Below are 22810 nucleotides of genomic sequence, written 5' to 3'. Positions count from 1 at the left end.
GGAGCAGTAGGAAGTTGGCCAATGGGTTCTTTCTGAGCTTGGTGATTTTCTTCCAGACTTTACCAATCTAGGTAACATCATCAGTGCTATGAGGATGAGGGTTTACAGAGTAGCGAAGGAGGACGATGACAAAGACTCTTGAGGTCCTTGATGCTCTGTGAGCTTGGTTGTGGGTTTTTGGTTTTTTTTTTTTTTGCAAATGTTTCCTTCCCCAAACTGGGTAACATCATCGTTAATCCATTTCCAGATGCTGCCTCTTCCCGCCCCCCCCCCTTTTTTTTTTGAGAATTACTGGAACATCTTGTCAGAGTCTGTCTGGTGGCCAGATGGGCAGCAAACAAACTGAAAATAAATGAACGAATGAACGAACGAACGAACGAATGTTCTAAAAGGAAACAGGGAAGTAACTGGGAGGAAAAGAGCCAATTAAGAAAACATATTTGGTGTTTTTGCCCAGTCGAACAAAGGTGGGTGCCTGGGGTTTGCTTTCCTTCCTGTGCAATCAGCAAAGGTGTTGAGTTGTGCAATGATCGTCCCTCTGTTTGTCCTCCACACATTCCAGTCTCGCAATATATATTTACAAGGGGCCTTTGTTCTTTCTGGGAACACAAGAAGGAGTTCTTTCTGTAATGTTTTCCAACCTTAGCCACTTGAAGATGGGTGGACTTCAACTCCCAGAATTCCCCAGCCAGCATAGCATAGCTGGCTGGGGAATTCTGGGAGTTGAAGTCCACCCATCTTCAAGTAGACAAGGTTGAGAAACACTGAATCCCAGCCTTCCACATTGACACATTAGGTCACAAATGTCATAAGGAGGGTCAAAGACAACCAAACCCATCTCAGTTTAGTCTTGGCGTTGTGTGCCATCGTCATCCATCAGGGACATCTTTCCAAGAGATCAGTAAAAACCAAATCAAGATAGCCTTCATGCCTACACAATCAAAGCCCACATAGTGCATGTAAAACAAAACAAAAAAAATAACAATGTTCATGTAGGCAACCAGAAAGCAAGACAAGAAGCAAAAAATGGAAACTCACCCAGGAGAGAACCAGCCTAGAACTAGGCAGAAATTTCCTGACAGGGAGAACGGTTAACCAGTGGAACGTCTTGCCTCCAGAAGTTGTGGGTGCTCCATCACTGGAGGTTTTCAACTATAGGGCGTTGGTTCTCCTGTTTGAGCAGGGGGCTGGACTAGAAGACCTTCAAGATCCCTTCCAATTCTTATTCTGAATTTTGATCACACAGCCATGCCCACCACCATCTTGAGCTGGAGCTGTAGGGCTGTCAGGGCTCAGCGGAAGCGCCAGGATCAGTGCCAGGATCCAGCTGGAGCTCAGCACTGATCCTGGCACTTCTGAGCCCAGAAGAAGCGCCGATCAGCTGGAATGTTGCAGCATCTCCAGGGTCTTGTGATTTACATTCAGATGCTTGGCAACTGATTCATATTTATGACGTGCACAGTGTCCCAGAGTCATGTGAAGTGACCAAAACCTGCTGCAACCACCCAGCAAAGGGGTGGGGGGAATAAAAACTAAACACACACACACCGCTGCCAGTCCTCAACAGAAATGCTCACAACAATGAAAACATCGGACAGGAGGAAGAGCGCCGCCGGACGGGCAGGCAGATGTCTTGCTTGGCTGTGGCCTAGGGGGCACTTTTTTCAGTGCCATTGTAACTTCGAACAGTCACTAAGCGAACTGTTGTAAGTCGAGGACTACCTGTACTTCATCACTTTTTTCTTTTTTGGGGGGGGTGTCATCACGTTTTTGACACCTTGCTAGGCGACTAGTGGTACTCGGATGTTGTCATATCCTAAAAGTGGTGCAGTGGGTGAAAAGGTCGAAAAGCCCTGTTCTGGGTTGCTTCTCTCCTTGATTAGTTTCCATCCGTTGCTTCTTATCCTGCCTTCAGGCGCTTTGGAAAATAGCTTGACTCCCTCTTCTTTGGGGCAGGCCCTGAGATATTTTTTTTCTTTTTTCTAGTTTTTATTCTTTCTTTTTTTTTTTTTGCAAGATATTTTCCAGTTGACTCATTCTGAACACATGGCCACTGTCACATTGCACTCAAACCAGCTCTGATAGGAGTGCAAGAGGCATTTCACCCACCTTTTTGTGGGAGGAAAGATAAAACAAATGTATTTGCCTCCCCTCGACCCTCTGTTTCACAAAGACGGTGAAGTGTTAACTGCAGACCTCAGCAGGTGGTTACTTTCTACGGCAGGGGTCCCCAACCCCTGGTTCGTGGACCGGTACCGGGCCATGGCATGCCAGGAACCGGTCTGCAAAAACAAGCAAAGCCCCATCCGCAGGATGCAGGCTGTACACAAAACCACACACCCTCCGGTCCGTGGAAAAACCTCTCTCCACGTAACCGATCCCTGGTGTCCAAAAGGTTGGGGACTTCTGTTCTATGGGGAAGTTGAAGGAGAGAGGTGGAGACCAGCGGCTTTCATGGCAGAGGAAGAGGGGCGAAAAAGGCAACGTGGCAGCCTCTGCAGATAGTTTGGGCAACATCTGGGTCCAAAGTCTGGTTATTGCTCAATTCTATCCCAGCTCGGTTTTCCAGGCCAGTGTAGCTGACTGCTTTTTAGTTCCATGCCATAACTACATTCAGACATGCTACTATGCCTTGGTAAGACCACACTTAGAATATTGCATCCAGTTTTGATCACCATGTTATAAAAAAGATGTGGAGAGTCTGGAAAGTGTGCAGAGAAGAGCAACAAAGATGATTAGGGGGGACTGGAGGCTAAAACATATAAAGAACGGTTGCAGGAATTGGGTAAGTCTAATCTAATGAAGAGAAGGACCAGGGGTGACATGACAGCAGTGTTCCAATATTTGAAGGGCTGCCACAAAGAAGTGGGGGACAACCTATTCTCCAAAGCACCTGAAAGCAGGACAAGAAGCAACAGATGGAAACTAATCAACCTAAAAATAAGGAGAAATTTCTTGACAGTTAGAACAATGAATCAGTGGAACACTTGCCTCCAGAAATTTTGAATGTTCCAACACTGGAAGTTTTTATGAAGAGACTGGACAGCCACTTGTCTGAAATCGTATAATATATCCTACCGGAGCAGGGGGTTGGACTAGAAGACCTCCAAGGTCCCTTCCAACTCTGCTATTCTGTTATCTACATTCTACCTATTTACCTATTTATCTTCTATCTTTTTATCTTCTGTCTATCTATCTATCTATCTATCTATCTATCTATCTCCATCCATCTCTATCCATCTATCTATCTATCTATCTATCTATCTATCTATCTATCTATCTATCTATCTATCTATCTATCTATCTCTATATCTTTACCTTTCTTGTATTTATCATCTATTAACTACCTATCATCTATCATCTATTTCCCTGCTTACCTACCTACCTACCTTTCTCTATCTATCACACACACACACACACACACACACACACACATACACACGTGTCTTTCATCTTCTTTCATCTATCTCTGTTTGGGACTCTGGTCAGGACTTTGGCATCTCCCCCTGCCAATGGGAGCCAAGGGCTACTGAAAGACCCATTGTCCCAGGCTGCCTTCGCTTACAAGATGTTCCTCTTTCATTCCCGTCCTTTCCTACTCCAACTCTCCTTCAAATGCAGCTTTAAAAAGAGGGGGAAAGGAGATTTTTCAGCACATTAGGATTGCAGGAGAGCCAACGCTATGCAAGCCTAGCCCGAATGGGGAACATACTTTTTCCCAGAAGCCCAAATTAATTTGCTTGCAAGGATTTAGAGTTTCAGTGCTATTTTGTGACTCTGTTTATTCCCTCCAAAGATTTTCCTGGCCTGGCAAACCCTTTTCTCTGAAATAGGAGCAAAGTTAGACCTTCATCTGCCCTTCCTTGTAGCTTGGCTCTGCTTCCTGGCGCCCGGGCACGATCGGAGGCAACCCAATTATGCTGGAAAAAGGAACTTTTCTCCGTGTTTCTAGTCAGTTGCGCGGCCTCTGTGAAAATGCGCCAGCATTGTATGGGTAAGTCCGTGACTTATGACCACAGCTGAGCCCAAATTTTCCAAAACTGCAACAGAAATTTTGGACTCAGTTGAGATCGTAAGTCAAGGACTGCCTATATATATTAGATGTTGGGTCGATTATTAGGTAGAGACCTGGACATCTGAAATATTTGTTTAGACAGTGTTTTTTTCTTGATAAATAAGGATGAGAAAGTTTACAACTATTTGCAAAGCCATTATGTAAAGGGAGGAGAATTTATCAGGCTTTCTCCCCCCCCCCCTTTATTCTGCTTTCAGCATCCAACCAGAGTGGAATTTTTTCTATATTTAATGTTGGGCTTATTTGATATTTAGGTCATATTTTTCCCCTTTTTTGTATACCACTTCCCCCCCCCCCCTTTTGTTGTTGTTGTTACTGTTGGATGTATGTTTTTTCTACTTTTTATTTTATTTTTTTATATTTTATTTTTTTAGTTTTATTTCCTTTGACAAAATGTAATAAATATAGATTTCTTTAAACAGTCACAGTGACAACCACCATGGGGCCGTTTGAGTTTTCACGCGTGCCACAAGCTGAGGGATGACATTGTGCTTTGTCAGTCAGCCAGTGGCTGTTGCCAAAACTTGTGATTAAGAATTTGGAAAGAGCCTGAAGATCAAATCGGGAGGCTTAATATACAGGTAGATCTTCGACTTACAACAGTTCATTCAGTGACCGTCCGAAGTTACAACGGCACTGAATAGAAGGGACTTATGACCATTTTTCACACTTAGAAATGTTGCAGCATCCCCCATGGTCAGGTGATCGAAATTTGGACGCTTAGCAACTGACTCATCTTTATGACGGTCTCAGTGTTCTGGGGACCTGTGATCCTCCTTTTGCGACCTTCTGACAAGCAAAGTCAATGGAGAAGCCAGATTCTCTTAACAACCATGTTACTCACTTAATAACTGCAGCGATTCGCTTAACAAATGTAGCAAGAAAAAGTTGTCAAATGGGGGCAAAACTCACTTAACAAATGTCTCGCTTAGCAACGTAAATTTTGGGCTCAACTGTGGTCGTAACTCAAGGACTACCTGGATTAATAACTCCAGCGTGCCTTTCTCAATATTTGGCTTGGGGAGTCAGAGGAACTCATGGCCAGAAATTATGAGGCGAATAAGCAGAAGCAGCTGGGTTTTTCCAAGTAACACAATTTGTTGTCAATGACTTCTGACATCATGTCCTCAGGGCCGTCAATTACCACCTTTTCAGTTTCTTCTAAGCTCCTGCACAGCTCTTCAGCAATAGCATCCATCTACAAGTAGTGACAGATTTTATTTTCCTGGGCTCCAAGATCACTGCAGATGGGGACTGTAGCCAAGAAATTAAAAGACGCTTGCTCCTGGGGAGGAAAGCCATGGCAAATCTAGACAGCACACTAAAAAGCAGAGACATCACGCTGTCAACAAAAGTGCGCATAGTCAAGGCTATGGTCTTCCCAGCTGCAATGTATGGCAGTGAAAGTTGGACCATAAGAAAGGCTGAGTGCCAAAGAATGGAGCCCTTTGAACTATGGGGCTGGAGAAGACTCCTGCGAGTCCCTTGGACTGCAAGGCGATCAAACCGGTCAGTCCTAGAAGAGATCAACCCTCACTGCTCTTTAGAAGGCCAGATCCTGAAGCTGAAACTCAAATCCTTTGGCCACCTAATGAGAAGGAAGGACTCACTGGAGAAGAGCCTAGTGCTGGGAAAGGTTGAGGGCAAGAGAAGAAGGGGACGACAGAGAATGAGGTGGCTGGATGGAGTCACTGAAGCAGTAGGCGTGAGCTTAAATGGACTCCAGAAGATGGTAGAGGACAGGAAGGCCTGGAGGAACATTGTCCATAGGGTCGCGATGGGTCGGACACGACTTCGCAACTAACAACAACAAGTAGTCCTCAAGTTATGACCGCAATTGAGCCCAAAATTTCTGTTGCTAAGTGAATTTTGCCACAGTGAATCACTGTAGTTCAACGGCTCCCAACCTTTTCTATACCCCGCGCCGCTAGAATGCTTCTGATATATTCTCACACTCCTTACAAAAGTTCGAAAGGACGGCCACAAATTATGCGTAGGCACTATAATTTTGAAACTTCTAAACCCAAGTTTTTGCACCCCCTGGAATATCGTCTCGCACCCCCAGTTGGGCACTCCTGTTGCTAAGTTAGTTGCTAAGTAGTTGCTAAGGTAGTCAAATGGTAGTTAAGGGAATCTGGCTTCCCCCTTGACTTTGCCTGTGAGAAGATCACAAAAGGAGGATCACGTGACCCCGGGACGCTGCGACCGTCATAAATACGAGTCAGTTTGCCAAGCGTCTGAATGTAAATCATGTGACCCTGGGGATGCTGCAAAGATCGTAAGTGTGAAAAACGGTCATAAGTCACTTTTTTCAATGCCGTTGTAACTTTGGACCATCACTAAATGAACTGTTGTAAGTCGAGGACTACCTGCCCCAAAGAAGAGGGGGTCGACCTATTCTCCAAAGCACCTGAAGAAGGCAAGACAAGATAGTAACAGATGCAAACTAACCAAGGAGAAAAGCAACCTAGAACTAAGGTGAGGACAATTTACCAGTGGAACAGCTTGCCTCTAGCACAGGGTTAGGCGACCTCGGCTCTTTTATGACTCATGGACTTCAACTCCCAGAATTCTGGGAATTGAGGTCCATGAGTCATAAAAGAGCCGAGGTTGCCTACCCCAGCTCTAGGAAGTGGTGAATGCTCCAACACTGGAAGTTTTTAAGAAGAAATTGGACAGCCATTTGGCTGGAATGGTACATGGTTTCCTGCTTGAGCAGCGGGTTGAAGACCTCTAAGGTCCCTTCCGTCTGTTATTCTGTTATTCTATTAATTGATGAGATCACAGTTAATGGCAGTTTTTCAAAGGTGACACCTTTAGAACAATCACCCGGTGCTTTTTCTTCACCATCAATCCAGGCTATGTCAATAATGCTTGGCTTCCAAGCATTTAGTTGGCAAAATCTGTCCTTTTGTGGTGGCTGATCTCTTCTTAATGCCATCCAGATTCCTTGGAAGCAGCCCCGAAGCTACAAAATTAAAGAGATGAACGGCTTCGTTTAGTCCATGTTGGCAGGACTTGTGAAGAATGTGAAGACCTGTTTGTCCTCACTGGTTGGGTTTAATCTAAAGCAGGATTTCTCAGTTTCAGCAGCTTTAAGATGGATGGACTTCAATCCCCAGAATTCCCAAGCCAGCTTGCTTTAAGATGAGTATGTTTCAATTCTCACAATTTCCCAGCAAGCAAAATCCACCCATTTTAAATTGCTGAGGTTGAAAACTGTGAGCTATATTACAATCTCGGGCTGAAATTATTATGGTTACAACAACAACAACAACAACAACAACAACAACAATAATAATAATAATAATAATAATATAAGGAGGAGGAGGAAGGGATCTTGGAGGTCATCTAGTCCAACCCCCTGCTCAGCTAGGAAATCCTATGCCCTTTCAGACAAATGGCTGTCCAGTCTCATTGTATTAATTAAATTTGTTCGGCACCTAATTTGGTGATTTACAAGAAGATAAAACATAATAAAATGTTCAGGATTTCTGTGGCTAAGCAAGGCAGTTATTAAATGAGTGGCACCCGATTTCATGACCTTTTCTTCCTGGGTTGTTAAGCGAGTCACACGGTTGTTAAGTGACTCTGCTTGGTTGGAAGCTGGCTGAGAAGGTACAAATGGCGATCACATGACCCAGGGACAGCGCAACACTCCTAATTACCTGCCAGTTTTAAAAATTCCATATTCTGAGCACGTGACCGTTGACAGTTGTAAGCATGAGGACACGTGTTACGACACTTTTTTCAGTAATATTGTGATGGTGATCACCAAACAAGTGGTTGTAAGTCAAGGATTACCTGTAAACAAACTCTGTTCTTCGGAACACGGCACCCCTCACATTGTAGCCAAGATAGTGTCAGAAGAATAACTTGGGCTTTCAACTTGAGTTCGGATGGCACAACAGTAAATCAAAATGAAATCTCTGTGTGGAAAGGTTTATTTATTCCCAAAAGCAAAGAGGTTTTAGAAAATGAGGTATAAAAAGGGCTGTTTTATAGAGGAACTGGTCCTTGGTGTGTGGGCTTGAGGAGTGTGTGTGTGTGTGTGTGTGTGTGTGTGTGTTGTCCTGACTTGGACAACAGGTTGATTAAATCCCGTGATGTGGATTGAGTCTCTTTGTTTGAACTCTAAGCATTATAATTATGTTTACATTGAGTTAATCGAATGTTGTGTGTTTGCTTGTATGTGTTTACAATTTGAAATATGTGTTTAATTAATTCTTGAGGTGGTTTTTAAAGTGTGCTGTAATTTTCAAGGATTTCAGAGGCTGCTAATCAGTTGGAGACCTGGGTTAGTTAACCTATGTTTTACCCTACATGAGATATTTCTGACACAGTGATATAAGGGTTTAAATTCTTCCCACAGTGACTGCAACCAAGTTGAATAAATATAAACTCTTTTTAAGTTTTTCTCCAGAGCTGGTGAAGGGTGTTAGGTGAAGGCATCTGGTGTGTCAGCACGTGTTTCAAGGACGATGATTCAAGAACCCATTTCTGTATTCAGCTTGGTGTCTGGCCAAAGGAGAGACACAAGCCAAGTGGAAAAGTTAAATATTCAGCCTTAGTGGAATGGATTAGCACCCCAAACTTGGCAGCTGCTGCCACTGCTGTTCGAAGCAACAGCTGCAAGAATGTGAGATGCGACATCGTGCCAGGAGAAGCCTCCGTGTTGTGTAGCAAAAACAAGTGAGCTCTCTGGCTGGTGGCATTTGGCTGTGACGTCATGCAGGGAGGGTCCCCCAATTCTGGCAGAAACTTGAGGCTTGCTGGAGTCAGACACTCTTCCAGTTATACAAGGGATCTGTGATTGGCAAGTTTCTGGTCCCTCGTGACTTGGTCGTTTTGGATCAGCATAAAATGAAGACTCTGAGATCAACAATCGTAGCTCTTGCTGTAAGATCCTGGGCCGTTGAAGTTTGTGCAAACTCTTCTCTTTGGCGTTATTCAAAAAACCAAGCCTTCTTGTATAGGCTATATTTTGACAATCATTTTACACAACTGTAGGTAAGTCCTCGACTTACAACCACAATTAAGCACAAAGTATCTGTTACAGGCCGTTGTTAGATGTCCCAGGGTCACGCGATCATGTATTGCGACCTTCTGACAAGCAATGTTAATGGGGAAGCCAGATCCACTTAACAACCATGAGAACTGCAGTGATTCACTTAACAACGGTGGCAAGAAAGGTCACAAAATGGAGCAAAACTCACAACTGTTTTGCGTAGCAATTTTGGGCTCAGATATGGTTGTAAGTTGAGGACTATCTGTACTCTCATTCAGGTGCATGCACAGACACACACACCAGCCAGCCACTCACGTGGCCCATAGGTCAGTGGTAGACTGGGGCCCACATATTGGGGACCCCTGATCTAGAGCAGCGTTTCTCAACCTTGGACACTGAAAGATACATGAAATTCAACTCCCAGAATTGAAGAGTTGGACTCCCAACATGGCTGCTGGCTAGGGAATTCTGGGAGCTGAAATCCACCCATGTTCAACTGACCAAATTTGAGAAACACAGGATCATGTGTTGATAGAGTCATAGTTGGACCAACCCACCATGCAACATTTTTGCTTAGTAATGAGAAAGACACTCTTGAGAAAATCTGTTGGAACGACTGCAAGAATCAAGCCACCATAACCACTTCAATGAACCAGTCACCAAGCAAACGAATCATTTCAGAGAAGCTAACCAACCTTCCCAGACTGGGCCAATGCTGGTTTTTAACTTAACCTGGTTAACTTGCTTCGCTAGGTAGATTTAAGAGAATAACAGAATTGGAAGGGTCTCTGGAGGTCTTGTAGTCCAGAGATCCCCAATGTTTCTGGCTTTGTGACCAGCAAGGTGGGGAGAGGGGATAGTTCCACGCCAGTGGCCGATAAGTATGCGCACGTGTGCGCAGCTCCAATTGTGCGAGTGGTGTGCGTGCATGCCTGCTTCTCACTTAAATGGACCATGCACATGCTTGTTCGCTGCTCACGCAGTGAGGGTGCATGCATGTGCGTGCACGCTAGCTAGCCGTTTCCACGGCCTGGTTGCAAACCCCTCACGGTGCACTAGTGGGCCGTGGCCCAAGGTTGGGAACCTCTGTTCTAGTCCAACTCCCTGCTCAAGCAGGAGACCCTATAACAGTGATGGCAAGCTCTTTAGAGACCAAGTGCCCCAAACCTGGGCCCGCACCCATCTCCCCACCCCCTGCCCACTCTGCCACTGCCCTGCCCACTCCACCCCCGCTCCGCGCTCCACCCACCTGCAGGGCCACCCACCGCCTCCACAGCCCGCTGCAGCAGATCACCCAGGCAGCTCAGCAGTGCCATGGTGGCCATGCCCTCTGCCCGCGACCCGCAGCATCATCTGCACGTGACAGGCCGTGAGGGCGGAGTCTTGTCCCCACTGTCCAGCTGCCATGTCCTTGACTACTCTGATTTGCGCAGACCGCGTTCGGAGGTGACTCTCCTCTGGGGGGCTGCTGGTGAGGAGGCCGTGGGGGGAGGTGGGGCTGGGGCAATGGCACGCGTGCCCACAGAGAGAGGGCTCTGAGTGCCACCTCTGCCACGCGTGCCATAGGTTTGCCACCACTGCTAACATTTAAGACAAATGATTGTCCAGTCTTTTCTCAAAAATCTCCAATTAAACAACCAGGTGTAAGTTGAGGACTACCTGTCTTTATCTTGACCTACATTACAGTACAAAACAACAGGGTTGGAAGGGACCTGGGAGATCTTCTAATCTAGTCTAATCCACCTCCCTGCTCAAGCAGGAGACCCTGTACCATTTCAGACAAGTGGCTGTGCAATCTCTTCTTAAAAACCTCCAGTGATGGAGCACCCACAACCTCTGAAGGCAAGCTGTTCCACTGGTTGATTGTTCTAACTGGTTTATATCCAGTTTTCCTCCGAAAGTTCAAGGAGACACACATGGTGCTCCTTGCCTTCAATTTTTCAACTTTACAATTGACCCCAAGGAGGGTAGTTTTGTTGTAAGAAAAAAATGTAGTTTGTCTCCAGGTCAGTTTTAGGCCCTCCGATTTGTTTCAGCTGTTACACATCATCGTTTCTTGATGTCTTAGAAGATGATGTGGGCTATTAAGAGAATATCTAGCTGACCTTTGTTCAACCTTCCTCATCTTTTTGTCTTTCCCTCTTTTTTGGCAGATGATGGCGATCCGTTCAGTGTCCTTCTTCAGATAGGACGAAGGCCTTGGTTGAAGGAGGTGAATGAGCTGGCTGGCCACTCTTGAAGAACCAGGCGAAGGTGGACCATCACCCAGCACCTATGTTTCCAACTTTGCACCCAAAATCAGAGACTGGCGCTGCCTTGGGAAGCAATCTGACATAAGAGGGGACAATGTATACCTTCCTGCCTGAGAACTTCACTCCAGTGAAGCAGAAGCCAGCCAAGGAGCTGAAGCCCATGATTACCGCCATCGTGGTGGGCCTTATTTTGTTCATTGCTGCCGTGGTGGCATGGTGCTACTACGTGGCTTCCCTTCGGAAAGCAGAGAGGCTCAAGACGGTGGAGATGGATTTGCGGCAGGATGGATTCACCATCAAGAACCAGAATGGCGAGCTGGTCTTCAAGGTGGCCTTCCAATCGGGGCTTCTGGACCTTGAGTCCTGCTCCCGGGAGGGGGCCAATTTAACCTGCACACGGTCCGACAAGGGGAAAGTCAACTTCTTCATCAAGATTGTCACCCCCAAGGACACCGTGATCTGCTACCGTGTGCGTTGGGAAGAGTTTGTGGCAGACACGGTGGTGGATCATAAAATGTTCTGGGGAGATGCCCTCTGGTATGGGGGCTGTGAGATGAGTGTCCAGCATTGGCCGATCAAGCTGCGTGGATACCAAGAACCCATGCCTTTTGTGACCAGCGACGTCTATTCTTTTAGGAACAGCTTTGGAGGCATTTTGGAAAGGTATTGGTTGTCCTCCAAAGCTGCGGCCATCAAGATCAACGATTCGGTTCCCTTCCACCTTGGCTTCAATGCCACAGAGCCCTCTCTTGTCTTCCAAGCCAGGTATAAAAACTCTCCTTACAAACCTCCATTGGGTCAGCAGGCTTTTCCTGAGCTGAGTTACCGGGTCTGCATAGGTTCCGACGTCACCTCCATCCACAAATACATGGTGCGGAAGTACTTCTACAAGCCCTCCAAGATACCGTCAAGGAATGCCTTCAGGTACCCCATCTGGTCCACCTGGGCCTTGTACAAAAACGACATCGACCAGGAGAAACTCTTGCGTTTTGCGGAAAACATCAAGAAGTACAAGTTCAACTGCAGCCACATCGAGATCGATGACACCTACACCCAAGCGTACGGCGACTTCGACTTTGACGCGGCCAAGTTCCCCAATGTGACTGAAACCTTTAAGAAGCTCAAAGAGGAAGGCTTTCAGATCACCCTCTGGACCCACCCATTCATAAATTATAACTCCTCGAATTTTGGGGTGGGGATAGAGAAGCAGCTGTTCATCAAGGAACCCACAGGACGGCTGCCAGCGATGGTGGAATGGTGGAATGGCATTGGCGCCATCTTGGATTTCACCAACCCTGCAGCCCGAGATTGGTTCCAGAGCCAGCTGAGACAACTCCGCAATAAATACGGCATCTCCTCCTTCAAATTTGACGCCGGGGAGACCAGCTACCTTCCCAAACAGTTTAGCACCTTCCGACCGTTGTCAGATCCCAGTGTCTGGTCCAGGCGTTACACAGAAATGGCCATTCCATTTTATGAGCTGGCTGAGGTCAGAGTGGGGTATCAATCGCAGAATATCTCTTGTTTTTTCAGGATCATTGACCGGGATTCCGTGTGGGGCTATGAACTTGGCCTGAAATCCTTGATCCCCACCGTCCTGACCATCAGCATGTTGGGATACCCATTCATATCCGCAGATATGATTGGAGGAAATTTTTTCCCCAACAAAACAGAGGGGGCTGTGCAAATTCCGGACCGGGAACTGTACCTCCGTTGGCTAGAGTTGTCCGCTTTCATGCCGTCCATGCAGTTCTCCATCCCGCCTTGGCTCTACGATAAGGAGGTCATCGAAATTGCCCTGAAGTTCACCAAGCTTCACGAATCCTTGGTGGCCCCTCTCCTGCTGGAACTGGCAGGGGAAATCACGACTACGGGGGATCCCATCATACGGCCCATCTGGTGGATCTCTCCTGGGGACGAGTCTGCTCACAAGATCGATTCTCAGTTTCTCATCGGAGACACCTTGATGGTGGCTCCTGTCTTGGAGATGGGGAAACAGGAACGAGATATCTATATCCCGGCAGGCAAATGGCGGAGTTACAAAGGGGAGCTGTTTGAGAAGACTCCTACCTTGATCACGGACTACCCCGTGGATCTGGACGAGGTGGCTTACTTTGTCTGGGTCTCCTAAGCTGCCTCTCTGGACACTAGCTTTTGAAGTTCACAAAAGTCACCTTGCCTTATTCTGATAATCCTAACGCAAAGTAATTGTAATCAGTTCAGAGGGTCAAAAGGGAAAATTAAGACACGGTTGCGTGTTCATTCTTCGAATTAGGACAGATGCCCATGTGATCAAAAAAAAGTCTGTTGAGAGGAATACAGGCAATCCTCCACTCACGACCACAGCTAAGCCCCGAATTTCTGTTATTAAGTGAGACAGTCGTTAAGTGAATTTTGCCCCATTTTACAACCTTTCTTGCCACGGTTGTTAAGTGAATCACTGCCATGGTTAAGCTGTTAAATGAATTCAGCTTCACCATTAGGTTTGATTTGCAGAAGGTCTCAGAAGGTGATCACATGACCCTGGGACACGGCAACAGTTGTCAAGCATCTAAATTTTGATCAAATGACCGTGGGGCTGCTACAATGGTCATCAGTGTGAAAAGCGGTCACAGATCACTTTTTTCAGTGCTGTTATAACTTCGAACAGTCGCTAAATGAATTTGTCGTAAGTTGAGGACTGCCTGTATTGTCACAAGCTTTGCACATGGCAGCAAAAGGCCCTATTTGGACGTCGTCTCTGAATTGTGTGTGTTTGCACTAAAATGGTTGTCTTCCGTTTTTTGGTTTTTTTTTTCAAATGGTGGGGCTTGTAATGCCAAAATCCTTAAGTGATTTACCAATCCTTTCACCTCCTAGTGCAGGGGTCTTCAAACTTGGCCCTTTTATGACATGTGGACTTCAACTCCCAGAATTCCTCAGCCAGGATGCCTGGCTGAGGAATTCTGGGAGTTGAAGTCCACATGTCATAAAAGGGCCAAGTTTGAAGACCCCTGTCCTAGTGTTTCTGGATGGTTTAACGTCTTGGGCTGGCAAAAAAAAGAGGAGGAATTTTACTTTAAGCTGATGAGGATTTGCTCCCAGTCTGTTTCCAAGAGCGGCGAAAGGAGGCTTCGCAACGTGTGTTCGAATGTCAACTCAGCCAGGATGAACTGTGTTGTTTTTGCATCTGCAAGGCATCTAATCTTGCTCCAACCAAGTCTGTCTGCAGGAGGGAGAGGTTAAAAAAAAAGATCAGGAGGGTGGTCACAAATACACGATCAAGCCCCTCCCCCCCCATTTTTATATGTGTCACACATACATGCAGGTAGTCCTTGACTTATGGCTGCAGTCGAACCCAGATTTTCCGTTGCTAGGCGAGACAGCTAAATGAGTCTTGCCTCATTTTGTGACCTTACTTGCCACAGTTGTTAAGTGAATAACAAAGTTATTAAGTGAGTAACGCTGTTGTTGAGGGAATCCGGCTTCCCCACTGGCTTTACTCGTCAGAAGGTCGCAAAAGGGAATCACAACCCCAAGACACTGCAACTGTCACAAATACAGGCCAGCTGCCAAGTGTCTCATTTTTAATCACATGACCCTGGGGATGCTGCAACGGTCGCAAGTGTGAAAACGGTCGTAAGCCACTTTCTTCAGTGCTGTTGTAACTTCGAGGAGTCACTAAACAAACTTTTGTAAGTTGAGGACTACCTGTACATGTAAAAAAGGAACTGGGCTTCAAACAATCAGGACCAGCAACTTGACTTTTCAAATCCCTCCCTGTGGACTCCATTGCTGTTGCACAACCTAGCCTTAAATTTTAAAATACCATAAGCTATAATTTGAAATGAGCTTTGTTCTCCTAAAGGGAATACACTGAATTTATGCAGGGATGTATTTATAGAAATACAGAGATATATCTTATTTCTCAGATGAGGCTGGTATCCAAAGAATGAACTGGCGACGTAGATTTGGTTACTGGCCTGGGCTGGTTCCTTGGCTCTGGGCTTTGGGAAAAATGGAAAGGCTGTGTGGATTAGCCTAATATTTTTCAGTTTTGCACCTCAAAGGTTTAGAGATTGCTTCAGTTGGCGGTGTGGAATTCTGGGACTCTTAGCTCCAAAATATTTGTTGGGGAGAGTTTCGTTTGGTTTGTCCCTCCCTCTGCTCACTAATTTCTTATCCAGGTAATTAACCCATAGAAATTCATCCTTGCACAATACAGTTGGAATTTCACCCACAGAATCTGGTAAGTTCCAGTTTAGAAGAGAATATTTGTAGCTCTTTTGGGTTGAACTGTGGTGCTCTCTGAGCTTGGCTGTTTTCTTGCAGACGTCTCGTTACCCAACTAGGTAACATCAACAGTGCCAGAAGGAGTGGGGTGATGGAGGAAGACAGTGCTCTCTGAGCTTGGTTGTTTTCTTGCAGATGTTTCATCACCCGACTAGGTAACCTCATCAGTGCTAGGAGGGAGGAGGGTTTATTTCTGTTTATATTCTGTTTCTGACCTGGTCTGATGGGTTAGGGTTGGGGTTTTAAATACATCTTAATTATTGTTTTAACCTTGGGCATTTATTTAATCGCTTTTAACTTTTGTATCCTGTTTTTGTATTTATTGCCCTGTACACCGCCCTGAGTCCTTCGGGAGAAGGGCGGTATAAAAATTTAATTAAATAATTTAATTAAATAAATACAGGTGGCTTGCCCTGTCAGTGTTGGTGGGAGTGTTATTTTTTTCTTGGGGGTTCCTTCATTAGGCTGTTGTTCACTGTTACGTTGTTTTGTCTGTTGATCCACAGGCACACTGAGATAAGCCACATCTACACATCATTCAAAAGAGATAATTAAAAAGCTAAAGAGAAAGCATAAAGACCAAACACACAGCTCTTCAACACCTACACAAACAGAGAATAACACCAAGATTAATAGGAGGCCAACAATCAAGAAGTAATATCCCCATCAAGGAACTATCAACTATCAAGGATCAACTCAGACAAACAATCAAACAGTAACCAACAGCCCAATCAAGGAACCAACAACAACACTCCAAATCAACAATGAGAGGGCAAGTATATAAACAGAGAATGAACCCCACTCCCTTCCGGCACTGATAAAGTTCCCTAGTTGGGTCATGAAACGTCTGCAAGAAAACCACCAACCTCCGAAAGCACCAAGGACCCCCATAGTTCTCCTCCTCCTCCTCCTCCTCCTCCTCCTCCTCCTCCTTTACAGCACTGATGATGTTACCCAGTTGGGTCATGAAACGTCTGCAAGAAAACCACCAACCTCCAAAAGCACAAAGGACCCCCCCCATAGTTCTCCTCCTTCTCCTCCTCCTCTTCCTCCCTTCCAGCACTGATGTTGTTACCCAGTTGGGTCATGAAACGTCTGCAAGAAAGCAACTAAGCTCAGAAAGCACCAAGAACCTCATAGTTCTCCTCCTCTTCCTCCTCCTCCTCCTCCTCCTCCTCCTCCTCCTCCTCTGAAAACCCCACTCCTTCCATGCACTGATAACATTACCTAGTTGGGTCATGAAACGCGTGCAAGAAGCTCAGAGCACACCCAGGACTCCATAGACCAACCCTGAACTGCAAATATTCTCTTCTATCAGTAGAAAAAAAATCAATTCTTGCTGTATCAAAAATGGAGAATTATGAGTTCTTTTTCTGGAAGACAAATGTAATTTAATGTACTCCAGATACTATTAAAGTTTTGATTAAACCTAGCAAGATTCCTCATCTGATTCTGTCTTTCTGAATTCCGGAAGGGATTTAACTTCCCACTGACCCACCTGTACTTCTGCGGTAGCCATGTCATCCTAGGAAAAACGAATGTAAGCTATTATTTTCATATCTCCTTGAGCTCAGATGTCTTGACAATCTTCCCCTCACATTTCATTTCACCATAATTAAATTCCTGAAGGCCAAATTCCTGATGGCAAGGAGTCCAAGAAGATTACAGATAGTCCTTGACTTACGACCACAATTGAGCCCAAAATTTATGTTGCTAAGCGAGACATTTGCTTAGAGAGTTTTTTGCCCCATTTTACAGCCTTCTTTGCCACCACTGTTAAGCGAATCACTGCAGTTGTTAGTTTAGCAACATGGTGGTTAAGTAGATTTGCCTTCCTTGTTGAATTTGCTTGTCAGAAGGTCACAAAAGGGGATCGCGTGACCCTGCGACGCTACAACAGTCGTAAAATGAATCAGCTGCCATGCGTCCGAATTTTGATCCCCTGATCATGGGGATGCTGCAATGGTCATAAGTGTGGAAGGCCGTCGTAAGTCACTTTTTTCAGCATCATCGTAACTTTGGTCACTAAACGAGCTGTTGTAAGCTGAGGACTACCTACGATGGCCTGTGGTCATCTTGCCCACATCCAGGGATCTGCACTTCTTACAGTTGTGCAGATTTAGGACTTTCAAAAGAAAGTAGAAATTTTGGCAATCTGAGGTGAAGGACGAGAGCCAAGCAAAGTCTGGAGCAGACATGTCAAACACAAGGTCCGGGGGCCAGATCCGGCCCACGAAGTGGTTTCATGCGGCCCGCAAAGCCATCCTGGAAACAGTGAGGGAATGGCCCCCACTACCTTGGCCCTTGCCCAGAGACCCTCCTCCTGCCAGAGACCCTCAGATCTGTCCCATTCCTGCCCAGGCCCCCATAGGCACCCTTGATGTGAACGATGTAGTGCTGGCCATGCCCACCCAGTAGGCCATATGCACTCTAGCCACGCCCACCCAGTAGGCCACACCCACGCAGGCCACACCCACCCGGCCCCCTGAGGGCAACCGCAATGCTGATGCGGCCCTCAATGAAATTGAGTTTGACACCCCTGGTCTGGAGATACTGAATTGAGAGATGGGAAAAATTACATTTTAGTTTCCATGAAATTTCTTGTGGCTCTAATCCCAGTTGGCCAAATAAAGTATTCGATTCAATTCAAGTGGGGCAGGAGAGAGAGGGAGATTCGTACAATTATGGAACATGGAGGGGGAAAAATGGAAAGGAATTATGTTTTCCTTCTTTGTCATAAAATTTTGAAAAACCCATTGAGTCGTTCATTCGTGCCAATGGTGAATGGTGATGTTGTGACTCAGGGCCAGCCTGTGGGTCCGACAGTCGGCTCCGATGTATCGGATGACTCAGACGAGGGGGAGGAGGGAAATGAACCGGCTGATGATGGTTCGGAGGCTTTGCAGAGCCCTCAGCCGGGGACCTCTTCTCAGCTGCATGAGCCCGAGAGTGCGGAGGAAGATGACCCACAGCTGGCCCTGTTCAAGGACGCCCGACGCAGGAGGCAGTCGAGCAGGAACAAACAAAGCAAGGTTGTGGGACTCCTCGGGAGGAGGCACAGGGAGACCACGCCCTGAGCTCTCTATAAAAGGAGTGTTTGGGGAGGGGCTGGTTGCTGAAAGCAACTTTTCCGCTTGAGAAGACAAGCTCTAGTGTTTTTGTTAACTGCGTAATTAAATCTTGGCAGATGCCTTTTAGCCTTGGACGCTCTCCAGTCTCTTCTTTCTGAATAGGGGTTTGCCTTACTCAAGGCCAGAAGAGGGCTGGTTCAGAACAGTTTGCTTTCAGCCACCCACCCCTTATTACTACGATGGAGCAGCTTCTTGCCGAGAATGCCCAGCTCACCCAGCAACTCACTTTGCTGGCAGCTCAGGTGGCACAACTGCAAGCTCAGGTACATGCTGCACCCCCACCCAGGAGGAAATGTCAGATAGCTATGCCGGATAAATTTGCTGGTAAACCGGAACTGTTTCCTGCCTTCCTGGGACAATGCCAGCTTTTTATCAGCGTGAGAGCAGTTGATTTCCCCACTGACCGAGATAAGGTGGGATTCGTGTTGAGCCTTCTGTCGGGAGATGCAGCTCGTTGGGGCACGCCTCTGTTGGCACAGCCTAGCCCTTTGTTGGATAACTTTGGGGGGTTTTGCGACCATATGCGCCTCATGTACAAGGACCCGATTAAGGCGCAGACTGCCACCCGACGCCTGAAAGCTTTGAGGCAGGGTCAGCGCCCCCTACAGGCCTATATCAGCGATTTCCGGCTGCTTAGCCAGGATTCCGCCTGGAATGAGGCTGCGCTCGTGGATGCCTTTCAGGATGGCTTGTCAGAGGAGATGTTGGATGAGCTGGCCCGCGTGGACATTCCCTCAGATCTGAATGGGCTGATCCATCTTTGTCTGCGGATCGATGCCCGGCTGCAGCAGCGAAAGAGTCGCCGTGCCACCCCACAGACCCCTGCCGCCCCTGTTGTGCGTGAGCCCCCAGTCCAGAGGGAGGAGCCAATGGAGCTGGGTGCCGCCAGGTCCCGTCTATCAGTGACGGAAATGGACAGACGACGATCGGAGGGGTTGTGTTTTTACTGTGGGGACCCTGGACATTTGGCTGCTTCTTGTCCAAAGAAGCGTCAGCGGGCATCAGTGACCAAGCCGGCCCCGAGAAAGTCCCCTGCTTTGCTGTCGGGAAACGGCCCGAGCCCGATCTAGTCGGTGTGATAGATCGGTCGACCCACCACGACCACGCCGAGCGACGCCATTCCGATGGTGCCTGTGAACCTCCACGGCATTTGATTTTGGAGGCACGACTGATCCTTCCTGGCAAGCCAGAGGGGATTCCGGTCCATGCCCTAATTGACTCTGGGGCTACCACTAACTTTATGGACTCGGCCTTCGTGGCCAAATGGGCTGTTCCTCAGTGTCCGGTGGATCCGCCCATGCTAGTGGAGACTATTGATGGTCGAGTGCTCCTGTCCGGGCCTATTACGGCCGCCACGCAACCAGTGAGTATGGCTATCAGTTCCCATGTGGAGGCCATTCAGTTCTACATCACTTCGGATCTGCACTTTCCCGTGGTCCTGGGACTGGCGTGGCTCCGGGCGCATGATCCACAGATCTATTGGTCTCAGAACTTGGTCACCTTCCCAAGTTTGCAGTGCGTGGACCACACCCGTCATATCTGTGCCGGCCAGGTGGAGGGCTCCTCAGGAGTTTCTTTGCCTCCCGAACTGTCCGGCTTTGCTGATGTGTTCAGCGAGTCAGAGGCGGACCAATTACCCCCGCACAGGCCCTATGACTGTTCCATTGATCTAGTTCCTGATGCGCCTCTCCCAGTGGGGCGTTTGTATTCCATGTCGGAGCCCGAGTTGGCTGCATTGCGGGACTTCCTGACAAAGAATTTGGCTCGTGGTTTCATCCGGCCCTCGTCCTCGCCAGTGTCTGCGCCCGTGCTCTTTGTCAAAAAGAAGTCGGGCGAGTTACGGCTCTGCTGTGACTACCGGAAACTCAACGCCATCACGGTGCGTAACCGCTACCCGCTGCCCCTCATCCCCGAGCTCTTGGACCGACTCCAGGAGGCTAAGATCTTCACGAAACTGGACCTGCGTGGAGTTTACAACCTCGTCAGGGTTCGGCCGGGTGATGAGTGGAAGACGGCGTTTGGTACTCGCTATGGACATTTCGAGTACACGGTGATGCCGTTTGGCCTGACCAACGCCCCCGCTGTGTTTCAGCATTTTATGAACGACATCTTTCGAGATCTGTTGGACCAGTTTGTCGTGATTTACCTGGACGACATCCTGATTTACTCCCCGTCGCGTGAAGCGCATCATCAGCATCTCCGTCAGGTCTTGCAGCGCCTCCGGAAACATCGGCTGTTTGCCAAGTTGGAGAAGTGCCAGTTTTACCAGGTGACCATCGATTTCTTGGGTCACCGCATTTCTCCTGAGGGCATCGCCATGGAACCGAGTAAAGTTGAGTCGTTGCAGAGTTGGCAACCCCCACGTTGCGTGAAGGATGTTCAGCGACTTCTTGGATTTGCCAACTACTATCGAACATTCATTCCTGGCTTTGCTGCCTTGACAGCCCCCCTTACCCGGCTCCTGCAGAAGAAGACTCGGTTCCAGTGGAACGCCCCCGAACAACAGGCGTTCCAAGCTTTGAAGGACGCCTTCATGAAGGAGCCCATCTTGAAGCATCCTGACCCGCAACGGCCGTTTGTCGTGGAGGCGGACGCCTCCGACATTGCCATTGGGGCCGTGTTACTCCAGGCAGCGACGCCCAACGGTACCCTTTTCCCTTGCGCGTATCACTCTCGGAAATTGAACCCCTCGGAGCGCAACTATACCATCTGGGAGAAGGAGCTGCTGGCCATCAAGGCGGCGTTCGAGGCTTGGAGGCATCATCTGGAGGGGGCGCGGCATCAAATCGAGGTCCGGACGGACCACAAGAATCTGGAAAGCCTGCAGACCGCTCGGAATTTGAACCAACGCCAGATCCGGTGGTCCCTCTTCTTTGCGAGGTTTGACTTCCGGGTGCGGTACATACCAAGCGGGCACAACCAGAGAGCGGATGCTCTGTCCAGGAAGCCCGAGTACACCCGAGTGGAAGACAAGCTTCCGCCCAGGACAGTGATCCCCGTCGAGTCTTTTGCTGCGGTGCGGGAGCCGGTGGATATACGGGCTCGGATCCGGGAGGCGCAGCAGCAGGAGGCGTGGGTGGCTCAGCGGAAGGAAGAGGTGGGGCCAGATTCGCCTTGGTCGGTCACGGATGGACTCCTGTATTATCGTGACCGGCTCTATGTTCCAGGAGGGCCACTCAGGGGACTCGTCCTCAGCCAATGTCATGATAACCCGGCTGCGGGGCATTTTGGCCTGTTCAAGACTCTGAACCTGGTCTCCCGTACCTTCTGGTGGCCCCGAGTCCGACACGATGTCCAGTCTTATGTCACCTCCTGCGTCCCATGCAGGCAGGCCAAGTCAGCGACAGGGGCCCCGCCTGGTTTACTGCAGCCTTTGCCAACGCCCAAGAGACCCTGGGGGGCTGTGTCCATGGACTTTCTGACGGATCTACCCCCATCCTCCGGCTTCACGACAGTGTTTGTGGTGGTGGACATGTTGACCAAGATGGCGCACTTCATCCCCTGTCGCGGCTTACCGTCAGCTCGCGCCACTAGTCGCATGTTCATCCAACAGGTGTTCCGGCTGCACGGCCTTCCCGATAGGGTCGTCTCCGATAGGGGGGCCCAGTTTACAGCCCGCTTCTGGCAGGAGTTGATGCGGGCGTTGGACATTAAGGTTTGCCTCTCGTCCGCGCATCATCCTCAGACCGACGGGGGTACCGAGAAGGTCATCGGCATCTTAGAGCAGTATCTGCGCTGCTATGTTAACCTGCAGCAGGACAATTGGGTGGACTATTTGGCCATAGCCGAGTTTGCCTTTAACAACTCGCAGCACACCTCCACGCAGATGACACCGTTCTTGGCCAACGTGGGTTATCACCCCAGGTTTTTCCCCCTTTCTCCCGTGGACTCACCGGAGCCGGCAGCGAACGAATTCATGGCGGAATTACAGGCGATCCATCGGTTGGTGCGACGGCAGCTGGAGAAGGCCAAGGCCGACTACAAGAGGTTCGCCGATCGGTCGAGAAGGGATACGCCTCCATTATCGGTGGGGGATCGGGTCTGGCTGTCCACCAGGAACCTACCATCCACT

At 48.1% G+C, this 22810-nt stretch overlaps 1 protein-coding gene across 1 annotated transcript in view; it reads left to right on the top strand.

Moving 5' to 3' along the window:
- MYORG (myogenesis regulating glycosidase) overlaps positions 1–16347 on the top strand; it is a 33064-nt gene extending 16717 nt beyond the window's left edge. The window contains exons 2-4 of the mRNA XM_083354836.1: positions 11237–14193; positions 14338–15762; positions 16114–16347. Coding sequence (XP_083210962.1) covers positions 11430–13466 — 2037 coding nt within the window. The 5' untranslated portion in view covers positions 11237–11429 and the 3' untranslated portion in view covers positions 13467–14193; positions 14338–15762; positions 16114–16347. The remainder of the gene's footprint in view (positions 1–11236; positions 14194–14337; positions 15763–16113) is intronic.
- Positions 16348–22810: the final 6463 nt, after the last annotated feature.

Source organism: Vipera ursinii (assembly GCF_947247035.1).
Source record: "Vipera ursinii genome assembly, chromosome: 2".
Taxonomy (NCBI): Eukaryota; Metazoa; Chordata; class Lepidosauria; order Squamata; family Viperidae; genus Vipera; species Vipera ursinii.
This window is presented reverse-complemented; position numbering and strand designations above follow the sequence as displayed.